Raw genomic sequence first — 22732 nt, 5'->3', positions numbered from 1 at the left:
CGGTGAAACAGCATAGATTTCAAATCTCAAATTTGGCATACTTTTGCCTTCTGCTTGTTGGCATTGCAAAAAATAATGACTTTGGAGAAATGGATCCTCTGCTCTGTGGTTCACTATCCTCTGTTTCTTTGAAACACTACTTCTGATAAAACATTTTAATCAGAAATGTTAAAGCAGTGCTTTTTTTTTCCAGATTTGGAGGATAAATACCTATGCCTTGAAACAAATATCCCTTTTGGTTGGATCCAAGGCTTTATGGCTGCAGCAGGTGAAATCTTTTTTTCTGAAATTTCTCTGAAATTCTCTAAGTGAGAAAATTGCCTCTTTAAAACAAACAAACAAAGAAACAAACACCATTTTTTCTTTTTACATTATCCCTATTGAGTCATAAAACATTTAAGTATTTACCTGAATGGTTCTTCCTCTGCAAGCAGCATTCTCTACTTTACTGAGCAGACCATGGTGCCATCTGTGGCAATGTTTACTTAGCGAACCACCTGCAAGTGAGTATGCAATACAGATATTTGAATGCTCACTCAAAGATAATTCAAAGTAGTGATCAAAGATTTTGTATTGATAGGATTCACATCCTAGGCAATGACAGTCTTTCTTGACTAGGAGAACCCTCAGCAATTTTTTATCTAGATATAGGGTCCTGATGGAATGCACCCACAAGCGAGGGAGCCGGCAGGAGTCACTGCGAGGCCACTCTGGATAATCTTTTATCGATCATGGCAAGTGCCCAAAGACTGGAAGAAAGCAAATGTCACTCCTATCTTCAAAAAAGGCAAGGAAGAGGATCCAGGGAATTATATGTTGGTCAGCGTCACCTTGATCCTTGAGCAGCTAATCCTGGACACCACTTACAGGCACATGAACAGCAAGACAACCAACAGAAGTAGTCAGCATGGATTCACCAAGTCGTGCCTGACTAATTTGATAAACTTCTATGACGAAATGAGTAGCCTGGTAGATTAGGGGACAGCAGTGAGTATAGCCTACCTAGACTTCAGTAAGGCTTTTGACAGTCTCTGATCAGATCCTCGTAGAGAAGCTGTTGAAGTACAGGCTGGACGAGCAGTGAAGCAGATTGTAAGTTGTCTGAACAGCCAAGACTAAAGGGTGCGGATCAGTGGTGCAAAGTTGGAGGCCAGTAACTAGTGGTGTACCTTAGGCATCAATACTGGGTCCAGCTGTGTTCAACATCTTCATTAATGATCCAGACAATCACACAACGGTTGAAGCTGGAAGGGCAAGTTGAATGGCCTCTGGAGGCCATCTGGTCCAAATCCCCTGCTTATGCAGGGACACCTACAGCACAGTCACCAGGACCACATCCAGATGGCTTTAGAAAATCTCCAAAGAGGGAGACTCCACAATCTCTCTGGGCAACCTGTGCCAGGGCTTAATCATCAGCACAATAAAAAAAGTTTCCTAACATTCAGATGGAACCTTCTGTTTCAGTGTGTGTCCATTGCCTCTTGACCTGTCACTGGAAAACACTGAAAAGGGCCTGGTTCCATTTTCTTTGCACCCTCCCTTCAAATATTTATGTACATTGATAAGATTCTCCCTGAGCCTTTTGTTCTCCAAGTGAAATAGTCCCAGCTGTCTCAGCCTTTCATTAGTCCCTAACTATCCTTTCATTGGACTCTCTCCAGTATCTCCACGTGTCTTGTGCTGGGTAGCCCAGCAGCAGACACAGGACTCTGTGTGTGGCTTCACCAGTGCTGAGTAGAGAAGGATCACCTTCCTGGCCTGCTGGCAATGCCCTGCCTAATGCAGCCCCGGTTACTGCTAGCCAAGGGCACGTTGCTGGCTCATGTCCAGTCGGTGCCCACCGGGACCTCCAGGCCCTTTTCTGCCAAGCTGCTTTCCAGCTGGGTGGCCCCCAGCACGTCCTGGTGCCTCGGCAGGGCTCCGTGCTTCTCCTCGTGGGACTCCATGAGCTTCTGTCGGCCCACCTCTCCTACCTGCCAAGGGAGGTCTCTCTGGATGGCAGCATCATCCAAATCATTAATGAATATGTTGAACAGAACTGAACACAGAGTGTACCCTTAGCAAATTTGCAGATGACACAAAACTGGGAGGAGTGGTCAATATGCCAGAGGGTTGTGCTGCCATCCAGAGTGATCTCTGCTCTGGGTGGCACTGTTTGAGCTGGAGGTTTGGACCAGATGACCTCCAGAGGTCCCTCCCAACCTTAACTATTCTGTGATCTTCCTCATGTAGATATTGATCCCTTCCAGTCAGGGTATTCTGTGATTTCTATTTCTGTTGGCAGTTACAGTTTGCAGTACGTCACATAAAACTTGTACATGCTGTATGCATTGCATGCATTTAATTATCTAGATCATTATAATAAACTAGGTACTTATGGAGTACCAAAAATGCCTCTCTTTAGAAGAATATCCCTATTCATGATATACTTGCTTATGTACTTAAACTGAAACAACATGAATACGTATTACCCACACTGATTGTATTTAGATTCTTAAATGGCTCCCCTCAAAGTTCTTTCCTGAACTGGGACCAAAATCAGAAACAGGAAATTTTGTAAATGAAAGAAAAAAAAAAAAAAAAAGGCAGAGGAAGCACTTGCCTTCTTCCTTGAAAAACTACTGAAATTGATGCAATGAAGAACTTGACGTCACTGATCCAGTGTGGCGTACATCATGTGTCCTGAAACAACGGGGGTGGAGTTCCTAACTCCCTGAGTGCTTTTAAAATCACATCCTGATTATCTATTTTATGGGTTATTTTATTTACTGTATAAGTTCTGTGGCAGTTACCAGGAGCAAGCAGCTTTTTTCAAAGTGCTACTATACCATGACGCTCAATAGTCAGTGTATTTGGGCCCCAAACACCGAATTTATTCACCTTTAGTCATCCCATCAACTAAGTGTATCTTCCAGGCTCAGGTTTCTGCCCAATACCCATTTTGGAAGTGGGGTGTCACAACCAGATTCCACAAGCAAACCTTAAAATATTCTTAAACAAGACATATGCTCCTCTTAATCTAGTACCCAGGCTCTCACAGGAATCACTACCAAAAGCCACGTCACCTGCACACTTCCTCACTGGTTTATGCAGATCTGTCAGACCTAGCTCCTATTTAACCTCTGATGTCAATCTGCTTAGGTGGTTTACCCGTCTCTGGGCAATTTATGGCTTCACAGTTCTTTCTCTCTTCCTCCCTTCTATCAGGCAGGCTCCACACAAGCTAGGAATAGAAAGTGAACACCACTACATCATTCCCAACAAGCTCCACCTGAGTCACAAGAAAGACGCTGAGTCATTTGTAATCTTCCGCCTGCAGCTGCTCCAGCTCCCCATATATGTCTGTGTGGCAGTTCAGGAAGCTTTTTACTGCCACTGCTGCCACAGCTGAGGAGCTCTGACTGCCCAGCAGCTGTGCTGGCTCTAACTGTGAAATGTTTTTATTGTACAAGAAGAAGCCTGTAAGGCAGGGCTACGTTAAGCCATGGTTTCCCTCATCATTTCTTTCTTTCCTTCCTTTCTCTTTCTTACCTTTCCCTCTTTTCTTCCTTCCTTCCCTTCTCTCTCTCTTTTTTTTTTTTTTTTTTTTTTTTTTGTAACATCCACTGAATTTAGTAAATTAGTAACACAACAGCTGGAGGCTTTTGCACAGCACATGCAAATTCAGTGTGTTAGCTCAAAGAAAGGGCTTTCCTGAGGGGTAAAGGTGCATCCCAAAGACACCAGTGAGGTTCTAGGAAGCAAAGAAAGGGAAACAGAGGCCTTCAGGAGCTCCCCATAGCCTGTGTAAAGTAGCAACACCTTTTGCCTCATTGGAATTGGAATTGCCAACCCCAGTAGAGGCACGGTTGAGGGTTTGGGCTTGTCTGGAGACTGTCTAGCTGTCTCAGCCTGCTGGAGCTCTTAGATAAAGGGAAGGCAGGTATGCCCTGCCAAATCGCAAGGGGAGTCTCAATTCTGGGGTCCCAGAGACTCCATCTCTTTCACACACATAGCAGGATGCCCTACTTCAGCTGCACCGTTTCTTCAGTCAGCAGAGCTCTGCCGGGCAGCATCACTCACCTCTGAACTCTCCTGCCTCCTCATGTGGGGCAAAGCCGGGCCGATGGCCATCCTCCAACAAGCAAAGCCCCTTTCCAGGGTGCCGTGCCCCTCCGTTCCTCCTGCTGACAGCCAGAAAGAGGAAGGCCAGGAATCCCGGCACACACTGGAGGAGCAGCCACCCAAGCACTTCTGCTGGTCCAGGCATCCTTGGCCTTGTTGAAACCAGACATCGCATGGCACAGGGGTTTGCTGGGGTATCTTTACCACGGTGCTGCCATTCAGCTATCTGACTGTGGAACCACGGCACACGTAAGCAGTAAACTCCTGAGGCTTTTAGGTTGGAATGCGGGTTAAGTTTCTAAGACATGTACTTATTTGGGGTTATTTTAAACGAGCCATTTCTTGCTTCTGTGCCTTGAGAACAGTTTGCCCTTCCCCTTGCTTTCGCTGCCACAAGAAGCCAACACCGTGCTAACAAATGCCTGGTGTTGAACGCTGTAGGCACAGGCAGCACACACCTCCCGAGGGGCAGCCACAGCCGACGACCAGCTTGCTTTCTGCAGCGCTCCGCTTCTCCCCGTGCCATCCAACCCCACTCCTTCCCCCCCGGAGCAGGCTCGGAGTGCCGAGGGGCAGCAGCGGAGGGGCCCCGGCTGGAGCCGCCGCCATCTCCCCGCTCTGCCCGCCGCGGGGCTGCCCCTGGCGGCGAGAAGGGAGCGCAGCGAGCGGCTGCGGGAAGTTTCACTTTCCGTCCCTGGGCTGAGCGAAGCGGGAAATCAAAACTGAGCGGCCCCGTGGGCGCTCTGCCCTCTGACGCAGCCGCCCCGCAGTCTCGCTCGGGCAGCGCCGCCGCGGCAGCCGCAGGTGAGCGGGGCGATGTGCGACGGGACTGCCCGCAGGGTCCGGGTCCGCCCGCGGCTCCGGGGAGTCGCTGAGGGGCTGCCGAGGCTCCGACTGAGCGAGGTAGGAGCTGTGAGGGGGCTGCGGCTGCTGCTGCTCGGGGTCGGGGAGCCAGACCGTGGTGGGACGGCTGCATGGCCGCACGCACCCAGTCGGAGCACTGCTGGCTCCGGACTCGTAGCGCATCAGCCTGGTCGCTTGTGTTTCTTTTCACCGGTGAAAATGACTTTTGAGCTGGTGGACCCTCTAGGGTGTTGGGCATGCTGGCAAGGGAGCGCAAGTGATGGGCGTTTGTAGTGGCTGGGATGGTTTCTCTTTAATGTTTCAACCAATATTCTCCAATGGACAAAAATATATATAAAAAAGGGAGCGGGCTAGACACAAACAGAACAGTGCAAAGTGTTATTTTAGCGGTGTCCATGAGAAGCACGGAGATAAAGGGCTCCGGTCCATCCCAGACCTGGAGCACCCAGGGACCACCATCTATCCCCTCAGGGCTGAGGTCTGTGCCCTTGGCATGGAAAGAAGGGGAAAGGAGTGGCGATGCTAGGAAAAAGTGACTGACGACCGGGAACCAAGAGGCCCTCCTCAGGCCAGCGACCTGGTGCAGAGCGAAATGGAGGACGAAAGGGTGGGCCAGAGGGCTCACCGATCACGGGGTGGAGGACGTGAGGCAGACATCGCTGCCGCCTTTTCGCTGCCCAGAGGTAGCCTGGTCGCTTGGCTCGGCCAAGCCACGTACAGCAGGACTGAGCCATCCCTCTCGCCTGCAAAGAGAACTGAGAAGGGTCCCTGCTCCTCCAGTGATAGGGGAGAAATCGGGTTGCTTGCTCCTCGAGTCCCATGCCCCAGCAACAGAACTTTTGTACATTTTATGCCAGGAAAGGAAGGTCATGGCAAACCTTAGAAATACTGTATTTTTTATAGCTGAAACGAGGTAATTCTGTGCAAGGGTTGGAAAGTTCTGTTCCTGTCCCTGCTCCCAACCCAGGGTTTCTGTTAGCAGTGCCAGGGTGCCTGGGGGAGAGCGTCATCAAACCGCAGAGCTGAATCCTTCAAACCCTGCCATGTCTGTAGAGCCCTGCACCTTCTTGCCCTACCATCTTTCTACCTATTTCTCAAATCACCCAAAGCTTCGTAGCCCCAAGCCTGCTCATTCATCCTGCCCTTAACTGTACCCAGAACTGTGTTTTACAAGTTCTGCTCATCCCCAGCACACCCATAGCTGCTGTTCAGCTCCTCTGCTGACCATTTCCCCTCCTTTCTGTCTCCTCCTGTGTCCTCCCTGGCTGTGGGCGTTGCTCACCTTCCTGCTGATACTACACCAGCAAAACCCACCAGCTTTTGCTGCTCAAGCAGAGGTGTGCTGGGCTTTCAGAAACCTGAATGCCTGGTTAAATTGCTTCCCAGGGAAAAGGCAGCCTGAGCTCAGAGTGTTTTGCAGAAGAAGAAATTGAAATCCAATTTTACTTTTCCCACATAGCCGTCCTAATTGCTGTTTTTCAATATGAAGAGCAATGTTCTTGAATCTGTGTTTGAATGCCCGAGGTTCTTTTTCTTTTTCTTTTTCTTTTTCTTTTTCTTTTTCTTTTTCTTTTTCTTTTTCTTTTTCTTTTTCTTTTTCTTTTTCTTTTTCTTTTTCTTTTTCTTTTTCTTTTTCTTTTTCTTTTTCTTTTTTCTTTTTTCTTTTTTCTTTCTTTTTTTCTTTCTTTTTTTCTTTTTTTTTTTTTTTTTCCCCAGATAAATCTCTTCAGCAAATTTGATGTTATTTAGCATATCTGGGTGTATGACACTTTGAGTTCAAAAGTAACTTTGATAAAGGATGGTTGGGAAAAATACACTGAAGCTTAAAAATGGTAATTGGGAAAAATAATTTCTAGTTTTCTAGTTTCCATGATAAATTTTTTGTAAACTTTGAAATATAGCATTATTAGGCAGAGTCAACCTGAAAAATAACAAGCTTTTGAAATAAAAAATTCTGTTCATGAAAAGCAGAACCAGGATTTTTTGGTAATTTCCCTTTCTTGGTAGATTTTCTTCACTCTTTTTGCACCTGGAATGACCTCGGGTTCATTTTACATGCTGTTCATCATTTGTGTAATGATGATTCCTGAACATATGGTATTTTTTTCCTTTCTTTCTCTATTTTGTTTTCCTGTGAGTGTTTCCCTAAGCATACCATTTTTTTCTGATTCAGCTTCCATGTCGAATGTGGGCTCTTAAAAATGTTTCATTTTTGTTTAGTTGCATTTATCGCATTGTTTTGCTTGAGTATTTTTACTTTGCTTTAGTTCAGTGATTTTTTTATTATTTTTTTTAAAGAGCCAGTAGTTGAGTCATAAGAGACTGTTAGAGAAATGGTCCATTCAGTACTCCCTTTAAAATCAAGGCATTATAATGGCTCTCTTAAACAGTTCCTTTGCCTGAAGGATTGTAAAATGAAAATGATTCTTAGGTGCTTAAATGCTTTTAAAAATTAGAGTCCAAGGTGCTCCTCTAGAGCTGTGACTAGGGCACTTAAAAACAATGCAGATAAGAGCCCAACCAGAAAAAAAAAACATAAATGCTTATCAGATTAAAAGGTAGAGAAGGTGAAATTTGCCCCTTTGAATATTTAGGGTGCTTTAGGCTTTAAAGCATTGCTTTTACTGAAAAGAGAAATTTTGCATTGCCTGGTATTTGAACAATTTTAATAATTTTATTCACCAAATCTTGAACAGGTATATCCGGAGTTCCCAGGTTAGGTGGGGCTGTTTCTGTGGAATTGGAAGGCCATTTATGTAGTCATACAAGGGGTACAGGATGTGCAGTTGCCATCCAGTTCCATGTCTCTTACCGTGCTGATATACTGCACAGCTACTATATCCATACTAATTCAAACATACCAAATGTCACTGCAGTAATCATACTAATTTTATTGACATTTCAGCTTTTTCGTAATGAAAATATCAAATACAAAGACAAATCTTGTGTTTCTGGGTGATCCCCATTTTTCTGTGTCCTTCTGCAGTTCTTCTGTCATAGTGCTGTATTGTTGATGGGCCAAAGAAGTGGACGTCAAGAAAGGAGCAAAAAGCCAGAGATGTCACTACGTGAAAACGTGACGGCAGAAGAAGAAGATAATAAAGAGGAAAAGAAAGAGCTGAAGACTAAAGACCAGAGGCTACCATTAGTCTTTGGTGTGGCAGACTTAAAAAATGGTAATAAAGCTTTGCCTATTTTTCACTCGTATTTTCTGTCTGTAGTGCCTTCTGTTCCATTCTTTGTCCTTAGGTTTCATCTTCTCCTATTCTTTACCTCTTCACCGAGGAATGTGCAGATGATTCTCATTTTGTGCTGTCAAGTAACCATTTTGTTTTTTGAGAAGGGCTTACGTGAGGATCTCAGGGTGTTCTCCCCTTTGAAGTCCTCATATTGGTTACTGCAGCTGAAAACACCTAGATGCTGTCCTCTTTCCAAGCACAGCCAGCATTGCTTCAAGATTTGCTCAACCATGGACAAGGTCGTGGTTATTCTGCTGCATCACTAGATTGGCCTCCCAAAGGCTGTCATCAGTATTTCAGGTGTACATGCTCTTCCGTCTGAGATGCATCCCTCATTACCACTAGCTGTATGCAATTCAGTTGTTCTGAGTTTCTGTTCCATGCCCTCTCTCACTTTGGTGATGACTTTATAATTTCTGATTGTAATTTACTAATATTGCTTTGGGGCACAGAATATCCTTTTCTTTTGTATGCAGTTTGAACAACTCTAGCTGACTTTTTCCACTTCTCCCAGGCTATCTCCTTTCTTCTAAAAAAAAAAAAGAGAAAAAAAAAAAAGAAAAAGGAAGACATCTGAGTATCAGGATCCTTGCTTACTTGGATTTTTCCTGTCAGTTGCCAAACAAAAGTAAATGTTATCTACTTGAACATAGGCTGAACCCTCTCTAAGGTCTGAACAAGATGTTGGACCTGTGCACAGAATGGGCGAATACATACAAAAAGATGTTTACCATCCCTTAAATGATTTTCACTTTCTTTTCTTGTACCTATCTTTGAACTCATTTCCTCTTTTTTGTACCTACAGGAGCTGTTGGACTTTACAACATGGGGCAGACCTGCTGTCTGAACTCTCTACTCCAAGTGTTCCTCATGAACATACACTTCACCAGGATACTACGAAGGTACCACCTGTTTGAATCACCTGAGATAGCTCTCCTGTTGCACTGATGTCTCTGTTCCTTGTTTGTATGGGAGCTACATTTGAAGGATTGGCTCATCAGGAGTGTTAGGTGCTTTCAGCATGGTCTCTGCCTCTCTTGTACAGACTAGAGCCTACAAAGGTAGAGGCTGCAGTTCTGACTTGTTAGTCATCTTTCATTCCTGTGATGTTTGCACATCAGAATGCTGCAATCCTGAATGGAGCCTTTATGACTTGTACCTCACTCTTCCACACTCACCAGTGTGCAGAGGCGGAAGAAGAAAAGTTACAGGCAGAGAAGACTCATGTCATGAATGGGCAAAGCTAAATAATGTAGGCTGTGGGTTGCCATTGTTATTTGAAGAAAGGCTCAGAAAAAAACTGTTGACTGCAATAAATTTAGAGAAGGCAAAGAGATTCCCAGTTGGCATATGGTTGAAATACAAGCATTATGATATACCTACCCATGAAATTTTAGGGGTATGTTGAAAATGAAGGAAAGGATAGGTGGGAGACAAGAGCAGCTTTGAAAACAGCTGTAACTAATGTTGCTTCTAGAACATGGAAGACACTTCAGGTCCTGCTCAGTTTGCCTCGTATTTGGAAATGAATGTGGTGTTTTTACCATGGTACGCAGCTGAACTCCACCACAGCTGCTTTCTCACTCCCCCTCCTCAAAGGAAAAGGGGGAGAAAATGTGATGGAAAGGGCTCAAGGGTTGAGATAAGGACAAGGAGATCACTTAACATTGTGACGGGCAAAACAGGCTCAACATAGGGAGTTTAATATAAGTTATTGTCTATCTCTAGCTGACTGGAACAGTGACAAACTAAAAGCAAACTAAAAACACCTTTTCCCCCATCTACCCTCTTCTATGTCCTCCCCCCAAGCTGTGCAGAGGGACAGGGAACGGGGGCTTTCTCTTTTTCCTTCTTTTGCTAAAAACGTGCCCATTCTGATTCTTCTGGAGTTGCTATCTGTGCCATACACCTCTGCTCCTTCAGGTGTGGTGTCTAATACTTCTCTATTTTGCTGCTTGATTACCATTCATACTATGTCTTCTCTTTATAGGATCACGGTGCCCCCAAATGCCTCACTGAAGAGGAGGAATGTCCCATACCAAATGCTTTTGCTGTTGGAGAACATGCAGTCTGGCAAGCAGAAAGCTGTTTTTCCCACAGATCTTGCTCGCTGTCTTTCAGTATACAGAATGGATTGTAAGCAGCCCCTTTCCCATGTCCACCTCTTTCCGCAAACTGGGGATATTAGTTTTCAAGCACTAGCAAGCAGTGCAGACTTTGTCATCTCATTCAGGGATTCAGAAACATGAGGAGTAGGTAGTTGAAGATGTAGTGCTCTTTATAGCTACCTCCTAGTTGTTAGTGAGGTGCTGTGTCTTAATTCTGAAGAACGGGAAAAAAAGCCCTGCCAGATATCCTTGCTGATGTCCAAAGGATGAGAAGACTCATCTATTTATGCTGGCAAGAATGAAAGGGCTGTGCAGAGCATAGGCTGGACAGCTTACGGCTTGATTTGTCTTACTGTACTGATATGGTAACTGAAACAGATAATATTTCTTATTAGAATGAAGAGTTTATGTGGAAAAGATACTGAGCTCACCCAATTTCCCAAGGATCCCTTTCCTGTTTGTTGTTATAAATGCTAAGAGAAGAATTTGCTGGCTTAACCTCCCACCTGGACATGGGCCTGAAGGAGAGAGATTATTGAATGCACAGGTGTCCAGTGAGGATGTGATACCGAGGGTCTGTTTATGTGTACAAATAAAGATGGTAGTTTGCATACAAATGCCCTGATCTTTCTCTTATAAAAGACAAAACAGAGCAACACTGAGAGGGACAAGACAGTAGCCAGCCCAGATCTATGTGAAGCGGGAACATGAGCTAACATATTTCTGTTTATATAATTCCTTCTGAGACTGAATGGCTCTGCATTCTGCCTTCTCTCTTTCAGTTAAAGAGAGATGCCCAAACAGAACTTGTAAAGCTTGACACTTCATTCTTAAAATTCAGGTGTGGTTCATAAAGTTATATATCCTGGCAAGTAGTACTTTGCCTGGATCATAGATGTGCTAGTAGACATGAGGAAAGGTTTATTTTCTGAGATATCTTTGTTCAGGGGTGCCTGTAATCTTAACACAAATCAGCTGAAGTCAATACCTTTGGCAAGTCTTGCAGACTCTTAGTGAAGTTGAAAACACTTCCATCTCACGGTGTTGAATTATTCCACAAAATTTGTTTCACCTGTTATCAAGCATACAGGTAGTCCACAAATATAAAGGTTTTACTTTATATTTGCTTTACAATAGGGCACTCAAGCACTCCCATATTTTCCCCCTGCCTGCTCAGGTCACATGAAGCCACCACAGCTTGTCTCCGGTCTAAGCTCCCTCTCTGGTGGAGGATGGCAATGGAACAGGACACTGGATTAATGGGTTAAGGAGAATGAGACAACCTTTGCCACCTGTGGGAAGTATGTGCTCGCTGCTGTCAATAATACTGATCAAGGTTGTGTTTTCTGTTTGTCCAGTGTTTATGCAACACGATGCTGCCCAGCTCTTTCTGACTCTCTGGAACTTGGTAAAGAGGCAGATAAAAGACCAAGACCTGGTAAGGACAGTCGCTGAAATGAACACCAGGCTCTTTAGCCTTTGTCATATGCGGTTTCTTCTGCTTCTCTAAGAAAAATCCCATCCATTGTCAATTATCCTATGAAATTTTTGGAATTATCTCCCATCTGGATCTTCCCTCTCATCTTTCAGATGGACAATCTTGATTTCATAGGCTTCATCAGTTCGAACCATGGTTAACTTTTGTTCATCCTATCTTTAGAGCATGTCAGGGTCTTCTTTCTAGTGGGAGAGTTTATTAATAAACAAAACGATTTATCTTTGTGTAACGCCAAATTTATTCAACATGCATTTCTTTACTTCCCAAGTTTCTGTAAGCATTAGTTGGCATGTCTTGACACAGTTCCTTCGCTCTTTGAAGTCGCCTATGTGCATTTCATTAGCATTAGTCACTGTTGGTATGTTCTGTATATGACAGTTCCTCCCAGGGGAGCTGTGTAAAATAAGAGAACAGGGACTCTTCCTCAAGCCAGTGTCGCAGTTCCCTTCATGCAGAAGATGGGCTCCTGTTGCAATTTCAAATAAAACAGCATTAAAGCAGACACTGAGCTGTCCGTTCTTGTTATAGGATGTGTCTCTTCCCTCTGCTAGGGGATGAGGGGAAGGAGTTGTTCTCCTTTAAGTGGTAGGAAGAACCCTGTCCACATAAGTTCATGTCAGATCTGGGTTCAAGCCTTAAACCAGCGACATTGAGTGAAGTGACGTGCCCACACAGCCCTTCCCACATGCATGGGGAAATACTTCCATTGTGTTCTTCACAAACCGTGTTTTGGCTATTTTTACTCTCTCCAGGTTACAAAGCTGAGTGATTTGTACACTATCTGCGTACAGGAGCATCTGGCCTGTCAGATCTGCTCTTCTGAAACGAAGAGGAATAGCAACATGTTAACCCTTCCACTCCCAGTGTTGGATTCCAATTCCCACAAGCTGAAGACGCTGGTAAGATCAGTGGCAGCGCTGTTTCCTTAGATTCCTCCTCTATTCGTCTTCTCCCTGCAGGACTGGTGTTTCATGGGACTCAGCTAGAATCTTTACAGATTGTCTGGGGTTTTGAGGTGACTTTTTCCCATTCTCATTTCTTGTTTGTTTTAAGGGGCTCTAAACTTCTCCAAAAAAATCTGTTTGATTTTGGGGTTGGAAAATAAAGTCCTTGAAAGTTCTTTTTGAGAAGACTGTTGACTAAATATAAGACTCAGACTTACGCAGTGATGCACACCTGTGAGAGCTTAGCTACCACAGTGAAGTGCCCTACAGAACTTGTAATCCTTGGCCAGGCATCCTGCATTTGCCCAGTGCAGTGTCCTTTTACTGGTAAATCGGTACTGCTGTTTGATACCCAGACAGAGCAGTGTTGGTGGCTATATGGGTGCTGCAACAAATAGGGGGTGGATGTTTTCAGCTTCACTGGACAACTGAACCTTATTCTGACTACTTTGTACTGTTCCAAGATAAGGAAACCTCCTTCAGAACCCCTGAGGCAAAAATAATAACTGAAATAGGTGTAAAATACACTCATGCAGCAGTGTCATTTTTGTGTATTCTAATTTTTTACTGCTGATGAAACACCACATGATGTAACACCCAGAGCTAGGGAAGAGGGGATACACAGGGAGCTGATTGTTTATGGTGCATTTGCCACAATGTACCACTATCAAATTTAAAGAAAATGAACGTGGTGGGGATGATCCAGTACCAGGCTGCACAGTGGGGGTACGGTCTTGCGTTGGACTACAAGATAGGGTAAGGACTGAGTCTGGGATCTAGTCTCACTTTTACCCAATGCGAGGGTAAGAACAGGGGACCTCAGGTCTGCAGTGTGAAACGGGAGGTAGGGTGTAATGTGTGTCCTGGGTGAAAGATGCACAACTGTTTCTTACACATGCTCATTCTAAGTTGGAGCTAGATCAGTGTATTTCTGTTGGTGTTACTTTGTTGACGTTTTGTGGATATTTTTGTTGATACAAAGAAGATATTTTTTCCCATGTTGGCATAATGGGACAAGTGTCTATTTTAGGACTGCCCTGGCCTGTATGGGCCATCTGGTCACGCTGCAATAGAAGTGATTTGGCACAGAGTGTATGTGTATGCGTGTGTACATATGTGAATGCCTCGCCAGTGTAGTCTGACTGTGGCTGCCTGTATAGTCACTGATAATATGAGGGTTGCTATATAAAGGGAAGCTTTGCAGTCATGTTTGCTGACTTCAGATGGTGGAAGATAAAGAACTGTGGCTCAATGAAGATCATTTTCAAAAGTCACTAGTGACCTTGAATCTCTTGGTTTTGGGTATCCCAACTTACAGGCTCTTTGGTTTTGGAGGTTCAGTGCTAAATGAGACTTCCAGTCCTAATGTGACTTAAGCAGGGCCTTTTGGAAATTAAGGCATCTAATGTCATAAGTCACTTATAAACAGATGGGTCAGGACGTCCACCAGTCTAGTTTTCTGCGTTTGGTCAGCCTTCCCTGCTCTGCCTTAGCCAGTCTTCATACCTGGTGTTTTCTTCCTGCAAACTTCCTTCCTGAATTCCGTCTTTGTATTTAGAAGAATGAAGGTGATGTTACTTCTGTCACTCTCCTGTGTGCAGGAAAACAAAATAAACTGTGCTGTTAGAGCTCAAGTTAAACAAAAAAAGGAAAACTGAAGTACCTGTATGGGCTGACATGACCAAATCCTCCTCCTATTTTGTTTGGTTAAAAAATTGTCTGTTAATGCTACTGTGACTAGCATGCTTAACAGTGCCACTTGCTGCTTAGTGTACAGGTCACTGAACATGTCACATTTTCTAACTGCCTGGGTAGTTGTTCAAGAAGGAGTCTAACTTACAGTATACAAATCAGAAGAAAGCAAGGCAGGCAAAATTTCCTTTTTAACATGAAAAACGAGCAGAAAAATCCAACTAGCAGTACTTGATTTCACTCTAATTCATGATAAAGGAGAGAAAAGTATTTTGCATTATTTTGTCCTTTGAATAAAGTAGGCCTTCTGTAGCTTTGCTGTTTGCATGTACCCAGTGAAACAAAGTAGAAATAGAAATCTGGCTTGAAGGAATTCAACTGAAAGAAATCTCCTCTGTCTTCTCAGGAGGACTGCCTGCAGTGCTTTTTCCATCCAGAAGAGTTGACTGGTCACAACATGTGTTTCTGTGAATACTGTGAAAAGAAAACACCTTTTCTGCAGGTAATCAAAGAAGTATTTCTCCATATGTTTCTTATACCCAGAACTCCCTGTGGGACTGGGAAGGGTGGAGGAAGGTCTGAACCATATAAATTTAAGAGGAGATGAGCAACATAAAGATTTGCCTGCATGGCGGCAGTAGCTAGGTATAAGCCATATGCATCTTTCTGATTAGGCAGATCTGTGCTGTGAATGTAGCTCTAGTGACAAAAGAATGCTTTCCTGGGTTTTAATGCAAGTCACCTCAGGTTAGACAAAAATATGCTACTGGTGCTGTGCATACCCTTAAGAGTAGGATACCATAGGGGGATTTCTCTTCTTCCCTGCTCTCCACTGGGATTTGCACTTATAGTATTGGTCTCTGGCAGCAGATGAGTTAGCTGTTTCATGAAGAGACTAGCACGGTGAAGAGAGAGATGTATAGGGGAGAGTACTTCAGCTCAAGGCTTGGAGGGGACTTTCCACAGTATTTTCAGGAGTGGGTTGCCCTCCTAGACCAAGGTACATACATATGTCTTGGTGGCAGCAACAGTAATGTCAACAAAGGCAGTGCTGGGAGGAGTGAGCTGTCAGCTTGGCATGCTCCACAGAGCTCTGCTGGCCACGTCACAAGGAAGTTGGCTTGCCTCTCCTCACCAGGCACTGTGGTTGCCTATCAACCCACCCACCCAAGACCTTATGTATTTATTGATGGTGTTGTGGTGCTCAGGTTTAAGGAGGTGATGAACACATCAGGTATCTTGCCACTGAAGAGTACAGCCAACCCAGCAGATAGCAAAACAACTCAACGTAATCTTCACAGAGAAGATGTTCAAGAGAGAAAATCCTTCTGAACATGATTAGTTTTCATGGTGTAGAAACAGCCTGCTGGTTGTTGCAGCTATCTAGCATGCTGCACCATCTGTATTGTATGCTGTGGCTGCTTTGGTTGCCTAAACAGTCTTTAGCACCATCATCTTCCAGTCCATGGGTCAGTGATCCGAGGGAACAGGTATGGGAGTGCTACCAACATAAAGTTGGGAAAGCAGATGAGAAATGAAGCAACCCATGAGACACCCGAGGCTCAGTGTTGATCACGCTGAAGTTGAGAAACTTGGTCAGCACGGCTTTACTACATGTATGTGTCTCCTCTGCATAGATGGGCTACTAAGGTTTGGCACCTGCTGTCCTGTGCAGTTGGTTTTCATTCACTGTAGCACCACCTGCTCCCCGTGCTACATTCGCTTGGTGGTAATGGCTGTTTCCATCCCAGCTCCCCTGGGTTTGCTCCTTGGTTTTAAATCGCATTATTTATTACTTTACAGAGCATGAAGCTAGTCCATCTGCCACAGACCCTGACCATACACCTAAAGCGCTTCTGCTTTGAAAGATCAGCCAACGTCCACAAACTTAGTCATTGTCTGCCATTCCCACAAGAACTTGATTTCAATGCAGTCTTGACAGAACAGCAGAGCCAAGCACATGACAGTGAAAAGGTGAGATACTCCCAATGTGTTCTCTGAAAGAGGTAGATTTTCTTCTCACCTTTGCTCAAGTTTGATAAAAACTTAGATATCACACTGGTGCTCACCTCAGTTCAAAGCATCTGTCTTAGAAATGTACATCTCAGTCTTTACCTGTGTCTGGAGTTGTCTCACATCCCATGGTTCTGGCTATTTCAGGCTCAAGTTTCTGTGCTTAGAGTAAATCACCAAAGGTACCATAACTGGAAATTTCTGCCATTAGGACAGAAAACAGGCTTTATGGAAATAAAACCTTTTATTTTTCTGAGAATGGTTAGCATAACTTTTTTTCTTCTGTGTCTAACTATACGACCGAAAAGACTTAAAACACAGATGATTTGGATGGCCAAATCCAGCTGTTGCCTTAGAGGCAACTTAGGGTTCAGCTTCCGTGGCAAGACAGCTTCAGTGAGCCTCAGACATACCATCTGCAGAGGCTGGCAGCCCAAAACAGGGGAATTTCATTCCTGGCAGTTTCCTGTACAGTATTGTTTGCCACAGAGTCGAAGTTAGCAGGAAGACAACAGCTTTGCCATGCAGCTGAGTGATCTGCCATAATGTGGGTGTCTTCACTTTACTAAGAAGTAACAAGGGAAAGTGTGGCAGCAGCAAAACCTTGCCGGTGCAGTGCTGCCTGCAGCGTAGCACCTTTGTCATCCCTTTACTGCCTCTTTGCTGTCCGACTGCCTTTTCCGTGTTACTGTGACCTCCAGGGAGGCTGCCAGTCCACAGCAGGTGGGCAGAACTCTGCAGGTAATACTATAAAAGACAGGGTACTCGAGACAAATCTAACCTTTCTCATTTTTGCTTGTGTGATGCACGTTCTTGCTGTCCTGGCTGCTGCTTTTCTTCAGCAGCGATAAATGAAAACTTCTTCACTGAAAGTTACCCTATGTCTCTTTACAGGCTGCCTGGCAGTATGAGCTTTTTGCTGTTGTTGCTCATTCAGGATCAGCTCATTCTGGACATTACTGTGCCTATATTCGAAGTCTCACAGAATGCAAATGGTATTGCTTCAATGATTCTACTGTTTGCCAGGTGAGGACACAAATCTACATTTCCTTTGTAACTTTCCAGACACTCCTCCAGATCTTATTTAATCTGACTGACTGCTGATAAAAGGGAACCAGGATAGAAAAATGAAGCTGCAGAGCTTTGTGCACCTCATTCTTCTGCTACAGCATACTCTGAGTTAAGGGCAAAACAGCTCTAGCTTCTGTTCCAAAAAAGACCTCAGGCTCTGGTTTGCATTTTGCAGAAACAGCTATTGACCGTATACCCTATATTATGTACTCTAGATCTGTTTAACTTATGTTCAAGAGAGGCAGAGGAACTGATTTTCCTCATAAAGTAAGAGTAATAAACTGCTTTATTAAAATGTTTTTAGTTCCTGAAAGTATGACTTTTGTCACCCTCGTGAGGACTGCTGTACTGGTGTCACTGTATGCCCATCCACTAAGAGTTTTTACCACCTTCATCTTCTGTGTTTTTCTTCAGGTGTCGTGGGATGATGTTAAATGTACATATGGACATTCAGACCTCTACTGGTAAGTGAGAGCCTCTGTGTTTTCACCCAATGTTTCTCTGGGGTCTGGAAAATGATGTAGCAAAGAGAGGGAAAACAAATTATTTGAACTGTATATTGCCTAGCATGATCTGGGAATACAGAAGTGTAGAAGTGGCACTGCTGCAGTCTGGTTACTTAATACACCTACCTGTATATGGCTGTACCTTGAGCCTGCAGGATTAATGAGTAGTCATTAGTGGGGCTGCAGGAGCAGTACTCTTACTTATGATTGTCACCAGTGCCACCCTCAATCCTGACTAAAGTTACCTAAGTAAAGTTACCTGACTAAGGCACATCAGTCAGGATTTCTCCATGCTTTGTGTTTTGATGCATCATAAGACAATGAGCACAGAGAGAGAGAATTCCTCCTATAAGCTATAGCGCTGCCAGCGGGTTAGAATTGTAAACTCCCATAGGAACACTGGGGAGAGCCACTTCTGCTGACCTAAATCTCAAAAAGGATGAATAGGAGAACACCTGGGAGGTTGCTTACAACTAAGATTACCAAGATCTTCAAACATACTTGCTATGCTTTTTCTTTTTTTCCACAGGGGACAAACAGCCTATCTCTTGATTTACATGAAAAAGCATCCCCAATAGGCTTATCCAGATGAATCCAGATGATTCCAGAGTTTTGGGAAACTGTGCCTTGTCCATGAAGCTCAGCATCTGTGTATCAGTGTGGATGGGTAAAAATGCTCCACAGAAAAGATCTGTGCTCAGTCTATGACCTTCACATTATTTTTTTTTAGTAAGAGAAATGGAGGACAAACTCAGCTGGAGAAAGGATCTAAGAACTGTTGCATCTAGAAACATTTTCTTTCATGTCATGTGATTATTTATTAACTGTATCATTGATATTTGTGTAATTCTATACATTAATTTCCTCTTAAATAATAGTAAAGTTAGTCCTTGTCTCTGCTGATTTAGCAGTTTACTGAATGCTGATACCTAGATCCCAATGCAGAGGAATCTTTCATCCTGAAAGTCTTCATGATGTTCCAAGAAGGCATATGTTATGGCTAGAGAGCCATGATAGCCATAAGGTCATACGATCTTGAGGCTTACTCTGCCCTTTGAAGGCCTTGTTAGATGTTGGCATGATGAGGGGGAGACCCCAAAAGTCTTGAGAAACAACTGGAACAGGGACCAGGGTCCTTATCACGCATGCATCACTGATGTTTGCTCCTAAAAACCTTCAAGGAAATCTATCGCTGCAGGGATTGAGATGTTATTGAAAGTTGGTGTCAGCATAAAATGTTTTTAAATCAGGAGCTATTGCAGTAGTTCTGATTTTGTTTTAGCATGCCTATCAGGCATTTTTATTCATTTTTTCCTGTATAGAGGTATATCACTCAGTGATATCCAGAAATTTTGAAGGTAGTTAGTGATTTTGTGCAATACACTTGATACAATGTGATAAGAGGAGAAATGAGAAGCTCTGATATGCTTGAACATTGGGAATTTTTGTTTTTCTTCAGCTCTTTGCCAGCAAGAATTGTCTTGCTCTCTCCCTCTCACCCTTCCTTCATGCAGTGGAAATATCCCTCAAACAGAAAATACTCTGTAGAGAGCAAGTCTGAAAAAAAAAAAAAAAAGAGTGAGTCATTTTAAAATCTTCTGTTGAATCCTGTCATTTTGTGTTGGGAGCACAGGTCCAGCCTGTGCTCCCATGGCAAGATGGCAAGACTACACAGCTGGAAGGAAAATAAAGAAAAGAAGAGTTAGAAAGGAAGGTCAGTATCATGCAGCAATCAGAAGAGTGGTGTTCTAAAATATCATCATAGGGTTCATCTCTGAGGAAAGTCAAAAAGTTTGGTTACAATGCTTTTAAAGCGCTCATCATGGTAAGTCTTGACCTACCACAGTGTGAAAGGGTCAGTGATTCCCGTAGTTTGATACCTGAAGTACCTTCCAGCCTAGAGGTATTCTTTGACTGTTTCTTTAGAAGGGTGCTATTTTTGTAGGACTGGGTGCATTTAAAAATTACTAATTTATTTAGCAGCTATATATAATCTTTTTTTTTTTTTTTTTTTTTTTTTTTTATGATGATGATGAAAGTCCCAAATCATGTCCGTTTTCTGTTGGTATATGGAAGGTAAATCAACAGTTTGTATCATAGCTGTAGAATTAGATTGTTATGAGCTAGCACGTATTTATTTCACCGTATTGGCAAGGTCCATTATTCTGTTTAACTCTCTTGTACTTGCACTCCTCATTCTACTTTAAGAAATCTATTTGTCACCAGCATGAGGAGTTTTCAGCCTGTTCTCCTTCAGGAATGATTCATACTCCTGAAGTACCTTGTGAGTGGTGAATAAGAAAATCAAGTTCTGGTCTGCTTTATCCATCACTTTGTATACGTGAAGTAGCTGAAAGACTGCAATTCCAGAAACTGAGAATATGTCAAAAGACTGAAAGAACACTTCTGATTTGATATAATCTGAAATTTAAAAACAAGCTATGCTTATGAAAAAAATGCTAGAAATGTATCATACATGACCTTACAGGTATGGCACCTGGTAGGGAAGGAATTGCTGAGATATATTTAGAATCTTTTCAGTTAGTTTCTCAATAAAAAAAAAAAAATCTATGCTTTTTGTTCTTTGAATAAAACATGATGGGATAAATTCCCTAGAAAATAAGCTTTCTGGTTTGTTCTTGGTCTGTTTTTCCCTCAAATCATAAATTTCCCAGTAAGGGCCACTCAGCTCCCACTGCTTGTTAGCTTGCCTTATTCCCAGCAACAGCACAACCCCACTACCAAACATTTCTGTGAGTGTGGTGTTCTCTTACGTGCTGGAAGCCAGGAGCTGTCAAGTCCCAAATGTGGTGTAGACAGAAATGGGCACAAAAGTTATACTTTCAATACTGGAAGCCCCAGTGAGGTATTTCTAACAATTAGGGCTCCTTGGGGACATTTTCATATCAGCTGCTGGAACACCTGTGGGAGGACAGAGATGCTGTAAGAGACAACACATACTATGTTATTTGTCCGCGCTGGCTGGCTCTCTGAACATGCAGGGAGGCCGTGGCTGGTAAAGACAGAGAGATTTAGCAGTTTACCATAACCCTGCAGTAACCCTGAGCTTTCCACCCTGTGCTCTTTGTGGTACTGGTCCCAGAGCAAAAGTGGTAAAATGAGTGCTGTACCCACGTCAGGACCGTCCAAGTTCATGACCTGAATTAACAAACACGGAGACTGATTCTTTTCACCATGTCAGGCTATAACTGAGGGTCCCCAAAGACTGCAAGTCCCTGAGGTCTAGACAGTTGAAGTACTTCAATCATCATAATAAAAGTGTTTGAACTAGAATCAGAGCCATCTGAGGTTAGAGGTTTTCTGGCCTATAACCTTTCTTCTGCGGTCTTTTCAAGGAAGTGTCAGGGAGCATGGGGCCTCAGGAAGCAGGGAGGTGGGGGCCTCAGTTCAAAGGCAGCACTCAAAACAGAGTGAAGGTTACAGGTAGAGCTTTGCGCAGCTCTTTCACAGGATTTGTCTCTTCTCACCGTTGCCTGATCTAAAATTACAGATGCCCTATATCACTTCTGGCCTTGAACATCGTGTTCATGAGGCTGGGAGGGGAAGAAGCAACCTCTGGGGTCAACCCATAGGCAGGGGAAAAAGGTTGCGGGGTCTGTTGCTGCACTTGTGGAGCTGACAGGTAGGCTCCATTGCTCAGCACGAAGCAAACACAGGTTTGATCAGCATCAACACATAGTTCTTACCAGGTGTAGAGCCACACACTGCATGCAGTGGATTGATCAGGAAGAAGAGGAGATGTTGGGAGCCCTGGCACAGGCTCTGCACTGGCCACAACACTTCTGCTCCCACTTGCTCCCCAACATGCACATGCTGCTACTGTAACCAAGCAGGGCCTCAGGACTGCTGTTCTGAAACATAGCCCAAGGATGAATGGGATCAAATCTGAGCTATGTGAGTTTGATATGAAACCTCTGTCTCCTTCCTTTTGATTTTCATGATGAAAAGTCACATTAAAATTAATAGCAAACACAATTGTAGATACTGTGTGTTTCTGAAAATGAAGAGGATTAACTTCTCTAGTTCTAAATATTGTGCTCCTCTTTGACCTCTTCACTGCTGCCTGCCCTTTACAAAATTCGTGGTGATACAGATTTGCTGGCTGTCCACAGCACTATATGCAGAAAGGCTGAGCTCATTATTGGTACTTAAAAACAACTAATAATGTAGTTCATTTCATTGCAAATTTGGGGTCACTGCTTACAGGACTGTGTCTGGGAGACATATGCTGAAGAAGACTGACTGTGAGCCCTATGAAAAACTTATATGCCTGGAAGGCATGTGGAAATTAAATACAGCGTTTGCATTTGAAGAAAAACAAGGGTTGCACTGCATAAAAAATACAGCTTTCCTTTTCCACCCTTTTCATTCCGGTGTAGAGCACAGCAGGGAGCGCTGCTGGGAGGCTGTGGGCCACACTCACAGAGCTCATACGCTGCAGCAATTCCACCTCAGAAGTATTCAGGATATAACTAACGGATGAGAAAATGAGACTAAACCTTCCCAGGGCACTTGACCCTTGCACAGGAGATACAAAGGATTTATTGTCAGGTTTCTTGCCAGTTTATATTGCTTCCAGAGCCAGCTGGGCCATGAGAGGAGTGGGACAATGTGCAAAGTGCATTGCATATAGATTCAAAAACTCCATCAGACCTGTGCTGCTTTTGCAAAA

The 22732-nt window shown here is 43.7% G+C and overlaps 1 protein-coding gene across 1 annotated transcript; it reads left to right on the top strand.

The window, feature by feature from the left end:
- The first annotated feature begins 4902 nt into the window (after positions 1-4902).
- On the top strand, positions 4903-20808 carry USP18 (ubiquitin specific peptidase 18). Its single transcript, XM_082784714.1, has 11 exons — positions 4903-5007; positions 7955-8144; positions 9013-9109; positions 10198-10343; positions 11674-11753; positions 12566-12712; positions 14856-14951; positions 16253-16423; positions 17357-17488; positions 17948-17997; positions 18569-20808. Exons 1-11 carry the CDS (start codon positions 4921-4923, stop codon positions 18615-18617), a joined length of 1245 nt encoding a protein of 414 aa, XP_082640840.1. The 5' UTR covers positions 4903-4920; the 3' UTR covers positions 18618-20808.
- Positions 20809-22732: the final 1924 nt, after the last annotated feature.

Source organism: Aythya marila (assembly GCF_965140915.1).
Source record: "Aythya marila genome assembly, chromosome: 1".
Classification (NCBI taxonomy): domain Eukaryota; kingdom Metazoa; phylum Chordata; class Aves; order Anseriformes; family Anatidae; genus Aythya; species Aythya marila.
This window is presented reverse-complemented; position numbering and strand designations above follow the sequence as displayed.